At 34.1% G+C, this 10,671-nt stretch overlaps 2 protein-coding genes across 2 annotated transcripts; one reads left to right on the plus strand and one right to left on the minus strand.

Annotated features, from left to right (window-relative positions):
• Nucleotides 1–169: 169 nt before the first annotated feature.
• LOC126912704 (DDB1- and CUL4-associated factor 13) lies at nucleotides 170–2,331 on the plus strand. The gene is made up of 5 exons (XM_050706170.1): nucleotides 170–373; nucleotides 475–1,019; nucleotides 1,112–1,278; nucleotides 1,366–1,666; nucleotides 2,060–2,331. The coding sequence occupies exons 1-5, from the start codon at nucleotides 295–297 to the stop codon at nucleotides 2,309–2,311; spliced, it is 1,344 nt and encodes a 447-aa protein (XP_050562127.1). The 5' UTR covers nucleotides 170–294; the 3' UTR covers nucleotides 2,312–2,331.
• Nucleotides 2,320–7,546, minus strand: LOC126912705 (kelch domain-containing protein 3). Its single transcript, XM_050706171.1, has 5 exons — nucleotides 7,116–7,546; nucleotides 4,479–4,944; nucleotides 4,201–4,396; nucleotides 3,523–3,696; nucleotides 2,320–2,644 (listed from the first exon to the last, which is right to left on the minus strand). The coding sequence occupies exons 1-5, from the start codon at nucleotides 7,356–7,358 to the stop codon at nucleotides 2,581–2,583; spliced, it is 1,143 nt and encodes a 380-aa protein (XP_050562128.1). The 5' UTR covers nucleotides 7,359–7,546; the 3' UTR covers nucleotides 2,320–2,580.
• Between the last annotated feature and the right edge of the window lie 3,125 nt (nucleotides 7,547–10,671).

Here is a 10,671-nt window from a genome sequence, read left to right on the forward strand (position 1 = left end):
TTAAATTCAAATATTATATAAAATGCATGGTTTTAGTATCAATTTAATTAATGTTAATATTTTAATTGAGTTTTTAATGTTTCAAGAAAACATATTACTGAATCTTATTTATGTCATTGCCATATTTCTTATCTGTTGTCTTTGTCAAAAGAAAATGTCAGTGCAGTGTCAATGTCAGTCAGAGACAGTTAAGTACATGTGTGTGTGATTATTTTGTTGAGGTTAAGTTGTGCAGTGTTATTAAAATAAAATTTTCTAAATATTTATCTTTACCTTAAATATAAATAATCTAAGATGTCAAAAATGAAGATTAAAGTTATAAGTCGTAATCCAGATGATTATCTGCGTGCTACAAAGCGGGATATCCACAAACGTAAGAATGTTATTGATATTCTTTCGACATACGGTTTTTATAAATGTTTGAATTTATTAATATTTTTTACGCACTATCTGATTAACATTGTATCATTTCAGTACCTCGGAACTATGATCCAACTTTGCATCCCCTAGAGGCGCCGCGTGAATATGTTCGCGCAATGAATGCTGTTAAACTTGAGAGAGTATTTGCTAAGCCCTTTATAGGCAACCTAGATGGACATAGAGACGGCGTCTCCAGTCTTGCCAAACATCCAAGCAGACTAGCAGTTCTGGCTAGTGGAGCTTTTGATGGAGAAATTCGTTTATGGGATTTAGCTGTAAGAAAATGTACAAGAAATTTTGTTGCTCATGAAGGCTGGGTGCGTGCCCTATGTTTCACACCCAAGGGCGACACATTTACGAGTGTTGGTGATGACAAAACTATTAAAACATGGAAATCTGAAGTTCAATCTCCTGATGATGAAGAACCTGTGAACACTTTGCTCAGTATGTCAGTAGTCACTGGAGTAACTCATCATAGAAGTAAGCCAATATTTGCTACATGTGGAGAACACTGTCAGTTATGGGAGAATACCAGAAATGAGCCTGTGAAAGTATTCAAATGGGGTGTGGACAGCTTACATCATGTTTCTTTCAATCAGGTAATATTTTGGAACAAAGTATTTAGAGATTATTTCTATTTAGTTTAAAATTAATTGTATTTTGTTAACACACCATGTATCTATGATTTCAGGTTGAGCAAAACTTGCTAGCATCATGTGCGAGTGATAGAAGTGTAATTCTCTATGATTGTCGTGAATCTGGACCATTAAGGAAGGTAGTTATGGAGCTAAGGTCAAATGCTCTGTCTTGGAATCCAATGGAAGCCTTCATATTTACAGTAGCAAATGAAGATTACAAGTAAGTATTAAAACTACCTTTAAAACAGTATTAATAATGTGAATATTGAAACAACTTTAATTATAAATATTTTTTATTAATTTTCAGTTTATACACCTTTGATGTGAGGAAACTAAAACAACCAATTAATGTTCACATGGGACACACATCAGCTGTAATAGATGTGGATTATGCACCAACTGGAAGAGAGTTTGTAGCTGGAAGCTATGATAAAACTGTGAGGATATTTGAAAGTCTCAAAGGAAACTCGAGGGATGTTTACCACACAAAGAGAATGCAAAGACTAACATGTGTTAAATGGACCTTAGACAACAAATACATACTTTCTGGTTCAGATGAAATGAACATCAGAATGTGGAAAGCTAGAGCATCAGAAAAACTTGGTGTGGTAAGTTTTATTGAAATATTCCGAATATGTCGATCAAGATTTACATGTTTTACCAGCTTGGGTGGAAATTAATTTCTCGTGTTTAGTGATCAGTTTTGTAGCAATCATTTTGTACTTATACTATTCAAATGTTATCTAATTTTGTATTGTTCTGCTTTCATAATAAAATTAATTGAAAAAAAAATGTGAAAGATCAACATTTTGCATACACATTTAGGATTATTATTTAACTTACTTAAATTTTAAAGGAGATAATCTATATCAATAATTTTCGAAACTTCCTGTGAAGTCTTTACTTTTCAAATAACTATTAGTTACTCTTATTTTTTCATACTAAATGACTGGACTAAATTCTCTATTTCACAATTTAATAATTTTACAAATCTTTTTCAGCTCAAACCACGTGAAAGAACAGCATTGAACTATGCAGATTCATTAAAGGAGAAGTTTGCCAACCATCCACAAGTGAAACGTATAGCACGTCATAGACATGTACCCAAACACATCTTGAACGCCCAGAACGAAATCAGAACTATCAAACAAAAGGCTAAGAGGAAAGAAGGCAACCGCCGTGCACACAGCAAACCAGGCGCCATTCCCTTCGTGCCAGAACGACAAAGACATATTGTTAAGGAGGATGAATAAAACCATACTTTATATTTTTAGTAACTGTTTCATTTGGTAATATTGTTTCTTTATTTGAATCAAAACATTACACCATTCATAACAATTTGCATGTCATTCGTGATGATATATATTTAAGAAAGTATTTCTCTTTTTGCTATAACTTACAATGTATAATATAAATAGGTATAGATGTAATACCATAATAACTACATAAATATTTAATATATTTATGTCAAGCAGCTCCAAATAATATTCAGCTGCATTTACTAATAATACTTCTTAGTATGTTAACCAGATTGGTTTATAGGCCTGCTGATGCGGTTTGGCAGAGTCATCAGGCGGATATCCACACTGAAAAAAAAAACAATAAATTATTGTTATTATTTGATCATAATTAATATTGAATTATAATTTAATTTTATTATGATATTCGGTATATTATGATGAGTCTGATATGTATATGCAGTTGGTGCGGTTTCTGGACAACTGGTTGTCGTGCAAAATGTCGCGGGTTCGATTCTCGCACGGAACAACTCTTTGTGTGATCCACAGAAAGTTGTTTCGGGTCTGGGTGTCATGTGAGTTATGTTTCTGCCACAGACGGAGGGTGCATATGGGAAACTATAATAATTTTATTACGTTTACTATAATTAAAATTACATGGTAACTCCTAAAATCCAACTAAGTGCGAATGCGTTCGATGTTAGAACAACACTGCTTTCATCTCAATTCAATTATTAATTTCAATTATTTCGTAAGAAAAGAAGAAAGGTTTTATTGAGGTTAAATCTAGTGGGGTGATCGATGATGTAGCGATTCGCAGCTAGGCACAAGGCGGCGACATGAGGAGACGACTCAGCAGTTTGGATGTAGTAATGCTCCGTAGAACCTTGGTTGCATCAAAGTAGGTGTAGGTAATGTCCTGATTCAGCTGATCTGAGTCTCGTGACACGGCGTTGGTCACGGTTTAGGTACGTATGTCGGCATAGATACTTAACATGTACATGTGAAATTGTATGTTTATAAACGCATCCACAACACATGAAAAAATCCTCGTAGGTATAAATAAAAAAAACATTGTATACAGTTATTTGCTTTGGCACAAGTCAAAAAGAGCAGTAAATTGTGCTTACAGCATTATCTTTTATAATGATCCCTTTCATTCCATACTCTGACATTATAGATTGTGTGCAAAAACAACTTCTATTTATATTTTAAATAGTACTTACATAATATCACGTGGGAGTATTGAAGTGTCGAGGTTGTGTTGCAGTACATTGAGGATACATAAAGTCTTGAGAGAAGGTTGGTAATCTAGAAGGTGCAGGTCACTATTGTCTATCAATCTCTCTGGATTGTTGTCCACATTCTCTGGGATACGATTACTATTACCAGGACAAGGACTGGAAAAATATAAATAACATTAATTTATCATACTATCTAATTCATCTCATTTTCCCAAAGATGATCAAATTGTCTTAGAGCATGGCCATTGATGGGGAGCCAGTGGATGCAGGTCGTTGTCGTTCTACTTGGAGGACTAAGGGGGAGGCCTTTGTTCAGCAGTGGACGTTTCTCGGCTGATGATGATAATGCTATGGTCATTCCCAGAGATGATCAAGTTGTCTCAGAGCATGGTCATTAATTTTTTTTGTATGTATTATTAGATAAAGCAAGATGCCAAAACTTAGTTCCTGCTTTTGAAAATGAAAACATTTTTTACGTTGAGCCTATAAACCTTGAACTCAAGACTAGGAAGTTCGGTAGGCGACCACTTAACTAATGAAGTACGAACATAATATCAAACGTAATTACATAATAATTAAGAATTAAACTGTAATTGTTTATGTAACACCAGAAATAGAATAGCTAATGTTAATTTATACATGAACTAACTGAATACTGACCTTGTCCCACCAAATAGGTATACAATGTCTTTATGAATTAGGCATGCTTGTCGTCGTCGCTTGCAAGGCACTGAGCCACCTACATTAATAAATTGCCAGATATTCTCTTTAATTGAATATCTATAGAGATCATTGAAGTGTGTTTTCGAGTTCCCATTGAAGCCACCGAAAATATACATGTAGCCTTTGTAAAGCCCTGAAACAGTAACATGTTTTATCATTAATAATGTAAATTAAAGTCTTATGCTTTCGTCCATAAATTGTAAGAAAATACTTACAAGACGAGTGACTGCGCCTTCCTTCAGGCCATGTTCCACCAGGATTCACTGCGACCCATTTCTCTTCAACCGTGTCTAAATAGAATACTTGCGGGCAATATATTTCCTCTTGTGAGTTGTAAGGGCTGTTTAAATCCCCTCGCCCGCCGAATATGTACATTTTCTTGTCCACTGCGACAGCTGTGTGGAAGTCACGGTGGGATGGGGCTGTCCCTCGAGCATCTATGTAACTCCACTGCAGTGTGTCAAGATTTAGGCAGTGCACTTCTTGAGAATACTGGTCTGTAAGATACTCAAAACCTCCGAAGATATACATTTTGTTTCCGATGACGCATGCTGAGTGTCCGTCCTTGGCATAAGGCACCATGCCAGAGACCGCCGGCGTAGTCCATTCTAATGTTTTTGTATCAAAACAGGAGAGAGTGTCACATGCCACGGCATTATTTCTGCCTCCCCACATGAACACCTGTAACATGAAAGTTCATTGGAAAATCAGAACTTTTCAGGGTGCAAAGTATCTTCAGTTAAAATATGGACTTGAAAGGTAAACAGACTGCAGTGTAGAACAAAAAGCGTGAATATTGAGAAGAAGCAAGTAAAGTTCAAAAATTTAATTGATTTAGACAATAGTTAGTTATTTAATTATGGTTAAAGAGGTCTCTTGAATTACTCATGCTGCAATGATAAAAACACTAATAAAGTAAGACTAACTCTTACAAAGTTGCATAACACACTTTAATAAACATTAAGTTTATTATGCTACAAAAACGTGTGAATTATTTTGTCTTCTATCTTTATCTGAACAAATAAAAAAACTAATTAAACAGATTTGGAACAACTGTATATAAATATTTACCTACTGGAATTTTATTACTCTACTTCAGTCTTCTTAATGTTAAAACAGGTGTAAATTGTTATGTTAATTGTTTAATGCTATGTTAATAATGCAATGTTATGTAAGTGATATATTGGTATAGGGAAGAATGTGGTAATTTATTCTCACTGAATGTTTATGCAGCATAAATAAAATCACATGAATACATATCATTGGTATTCCTATTCTTCAAAAATAAATATAGTTATCACATTTATCATAGGGAAATATTTTATAAACAATAGACATAGGAAATGTATTGTAGGAGTGAGTCCTATTAAAATCTACTGTGGGTTATAATTATATTTAGGTACCTATATAGGTATCTACATTTAGTAATACATATGTATTGTGAAGGTAATATTGCCCACAAAACTCTTTATGCACATGAATGTGTACATAGGTGGGTTTTTCTACCAGCCAAACCTTTAGGTGATGCAGTGAAAAACCATTGGTAGGTGCATGGAGCAAGCAAATACAGAAAAGCTCAAGAGGAAAAATACAATATACTTATTTACACAAATATATACCAACATATATTCAAATAATATACACATACTATTTATAAATAAATTTTAGACAAAAATATGTGTCCTGACAATGCTTCAAATAGTTACCAGCATACTATTATTATATTGTACTTTGTGCCTGAGGTTTTGTCCGTGTTGTTTAGTTTAGAAAGATTGTTAAAAAAATATTTAGAGATTATAAGTAGAGATAGACATAGATAGAATTTTTCCAAGTTCAAAATTAAATGGAAATCCTACATTTTCAGAAGTTTTGGGTGCTTCTTATCTACACTATAACAAAGCTAGGTTTAATCAAAATACAACAATATGGGGATATATTTATAATATCAGTTATATGTATTAGTAAAGAAGGAACCACCAAACTAGTTTTATTCAAATAAAAATTAAGAGATAGTCTGAAAAAAATCATCTGCTTTTCTCAGTAGGTAATTTAATTATTATGTAGGTAGTTCTGGAATAAATATAATAAAAATGTTCTCTCTAGTCTTTAATTCAATATTAATGCAGGGCCCTGACAATAACAATAATTTGAGCAGTAGGTAACTAGTTAGACTGTCATTTCATCAGTCTGTATATCTAGTCATGAACAATTACTATCAATTGAGATCAATTTGAGCCTATTAATTTTGAGGTATTGTTATAAAATACCATTTTTTCTCTGTGAAAACCTACAATATGTGTCACTTATGAAAGGAAAAAATATATTTATGCATTAAGTAGGTACTTGTGTCTGGCTGATATTACTTAAATACAAATATAAATATTATTTATTTTCATAAAAATATGTTTCAATTTAGTTGGTAATTGAGAATGATAAACAAGGAAATAAATTTTGATTTTGTTTGAAATATTTTTAATAGTTACTTACCTATATTTGTTTGACTCATGTTGGTAGTCACAAATGTCTATCAAATTTATTAAATTAAGCACATTATTTTTATTATTTTTCTACTGATCTACATTTCAGTTGATACAAAACAATAATTAAATTTAATGAAAACTAGAATATGAGGTAGGTATAAAAGAACAAAACAATTACTGAACTGCCATAATATTTTTTGATCATAGGAAGATTTACGAATATTTTATAAATCGAAAAACGAGACTTCAGACAAAATACACCAAATCAGTTTAAAAAGTGAATTCAAAACATAAAACAGCAAACAGACCATGAAAAAATTAGGGTCATACAAATCAATAGCTATCAGCTGATTTTTGTTTATTTTCACTCACCTTGTCTCCATATGCGACAGTGGTATGGCCGTATCTCTGAAAAGGTGCAACATCTGTTCTCTTGTAGTTGACTGGTGCCCATCTCAGCGTATTTGTGTCCAAAACATGAACTGGTATTGGTTCCCAATCTTTATATTCTTCGGTAGAACAGTATCCTCCGAAGGAGTATATTTTATCGCCGATGCACACCGCTGCATGATTTACTCGCATTGGTCCACCCTCTATATGCACCGTCCATCTCATTTTGGGAGGTGTTTATAAACACTAGTCAATGATAAAAAGCGACGGGTCGCAGTGGAACCGTGCTTCAATCGTAAAGTACTGAATAATATTAAATTATGAAAAATAAGCTGCCTCTGTTAACTATTATGTTGACACTTGACGTTTCCTGTAAAAGTAAGTTCTATTCAATTGACATTCACATTTTATTGATTTATCGTTGTAAATGTCAAACATGGACTGTCAAATGCAACAAAAATCTTTAAACTTCAAACATGACAAATACATTTGACATTGAGCGAAACAATGACAGCGACATCGCGTAGTGTTGCTAATTTATGATAAATTCTACTTTTTCAGCTAAATCAATATTATATTAAAAACAATGCTTCAGTAATTTTATTTACTTTTACCAATAATAATTAATTCGTTAAGGTAAAACAAGTTTTGTAAATTGATAGTATTCCATATTACTAAGCTAAGAATATGGTGCCTATTTATTCCGTTACTTTAGGGTTAAAAAACACACGTTCCGTTGTTACTTCTTATTGATTAAAACCTATGTCATATCGTGAAAGTCAAAGGTTATTACAATAATTAACTAAACTGAAGATTTTTTGTATGATAATTAATTGTACTGTACAGAATGAAATATTATACCAAATTTTGTGAAGTCTAGCAACATTACATAAGCTTGCCATAGGGCAACAATATTTCATAGAATGCCATCAATAAAAAACAAAAGAAATTAAGAAAGATTGAGGTTAAAGGAGGTATTTGAACTTATTAGGTTACTTGAATAATTCATTATATTAGGTAAAAGCATTTTTAATATATTTTTTCATTTTTTTTTCTTGTGTTTATTTTATCTTCTTACTATCGTCACGTCTACGATGCTTACGGCATCTATGTTGTTTTGACGATAACACGGTGAACCCTGGTGAACATTCTTTAACGATTTTTTGTGCTCTCTACTTTCTTTCAGAATATACACGCTGATACCGTAGGTGAAACTAGGTGGCTCTGTTTAGGTATTGTTACTACAGTTTCTATATTATGTGGTAATAACAATAAGCATGTAGTAAATGGGCAGGTAAATACTTGCTTAAGTAAAAGCTTTAAAAAAATAAGCTTTAATGTAGATAGGTCATAATACATAATTATTGACACTTAAACTTTAATTTATTAAGACCAAATTAAAATTAAATCTTATTAATTATATTTATCAACTGGATTTGATGTAAGAACAAAGGCCCTCCTCTTAAAAGTAGAAGCGTCTTCTCGGGGCATAGTCATTATCAGATACTAGGCTTCTTCTATTTCAGATACCACGATTGCTGAATAAACCCAGAACACTATCCGTTTCGGGCATCGAACCCAAGACAGGATTGAACAGTCGCGCTTGCGACTGCTTGATCAACAAGGCAGCCGATACTAAATATTTTTTATAGTTAATAAGGATTTGGATAAGGTGTTCACGACTCTGGGAGTGTGGTCTCTGGCAATCTGAGCGTACCTAACACTATGTTAGATAATTTAATTGTTTCATCAGGTGTAGTCTATTATACCGGACCTTGTGGAGTCACAAAGCTTGCGTTGCGTTTTTGCTATACCTATTATTGGAAGCGTATAATAGAGGACCCACTTAGTTTTAAGTCAAATTTCCGTGGTGTTGGCGACTGGGCTTCTCCCAGTTGTGGATTCTTTGTGCCTTAAGGCTTAAGTCATCTCCTGCATTAGATTCACCGAGGAAAGTGGAAACTATTGTTTTTTTTTCTTCCCTCTAATAATAGGCCGGATCCAAGACAGTCATTCATGTCCCTGGGACGCGCCGGACTTCAATGTTCCGGTGTTTTCATGGCTGTAGATCCTGGCTTACATGGAGTTGCAGCGGTATGGGAGGATGGCGGGCTTGTCCCATTAAAAGTTAATCAGGATTTATGTGTTCGACCGAAGTGATACCACGGCGTCACATAAAACCGGGCGTGACACAAAGCTTGCGTTGCGTTTTGCCGCGTGAGTGAAACTATCAGAGGTCTAATCCCCCAATCTCCCTATCTCTAACAGCCAAAAGGCTGGCAACGCATTTGGAACTTTTCTTTGGAGTTGCGGATGGATGTCCATGGATAATGTTGGATGCGAATTGCTAGCCATTAGGTGATCCTGATCTGTCTGCTTGTCTGCTACCCTATTCCATAAAATAAATGGATAAGGAGGTCTGCTACTTATGTGTATAACGTGAATATGTATACTTACTTACGTGTAGGTACCAAGTATAAGGATGGAATGGATATAGGACGCAAGCACCTTTTACATAACGACTTCCAAACTTAATGTATCTTACTGAGTAATATTGTATACTTTTTTCATCAGCAAGAGAGCAATAGGCGTGATCTTTCAACGCCAGGCGGCGTTAGGGCGCGAATCATTTGTTATTATTTCTCTCACGCGTCAAGTTTCCAAACAAATTGTATTGTAACTGACAATATGAGCGATTATTGTTCGATTTGATACAAATGTTCGGTCCGTGCTGAGAAATATTGTTAACGCACTTTGACGTGGAGCTGGAGACTCTTTTTGTTCAAGGAAACTTTTATATTGATGGTAGATGCGTAGGTGCCTAATGGTTAAGTGGTTTTCTATTTGAAATTGGTGAGTAAATGATCTTGGGGTCGAGTAATTGCAAATGCGAGTACTAAGCAGGCACTCCTTGATTTCCGAGGTGGTAAAAAGAAAAGGTTCAATAACTAGAGGCTATTATTGAATGAGAATCCTTAATGAATGCATAACATTTTAGAATAGTGTTACAGTGCAACAATATCGACAAATGCCTTAAAGTCAAAAATATCTAAGAATAATAAATATCTCGAACCGCAGCCACAGGCAATTTTCTTTTGCCCACAGAGGAGGCGGTGACATGTCCCATGACGTATAGAAAGCGCATTGCCCATGACGCCCGATCTATAAATCATATTTCGGGATCGGCAATCGTCCATCCGCCCGTCTGCTCGGCAACTTTCCTCGTTTTTTGTCTGACTCCTAAACCGTTAGCGTGTGTGATGTGATAGAAGGGTGGCGACACATGTTAGTATCGTACGTCAACAATCGTAACTTGATAAAATGATTTTTATTTATTTATTTACAGCCTTTTTTTATTTATTTATTTACATGATGTACAGCCAGCGAAGTTATTTGGTGTGCAGAGGAAGTTAACGATTAATTTCGTTCAATAGTACAGAGACAGTAACTATTTATTAGTTTTGAGGCTACACCAATGCTTACAAAAGGTAGGCTTAGCTACGGTCTCTATACTGATTCAATATTTTTATTGTACTTG

Source organism: Spodoptera frugiperda, chromosome 28 (genome assembly GCF_023101765.2).
Source record: "Spodoptera frugiperda isolate SF20-4 chromosome 28, AGI-APGP_CSIRO_Sfru_2.0, whole genome shotgun sequence".
NCBI classification, from domain to species: domain Eukaryota; kingdom Metazoa; phylum Arthropoda; class Insecta; order Lepidoptera; family Noctuidae; genus Spodoptera; species Spodoptera frugiperda.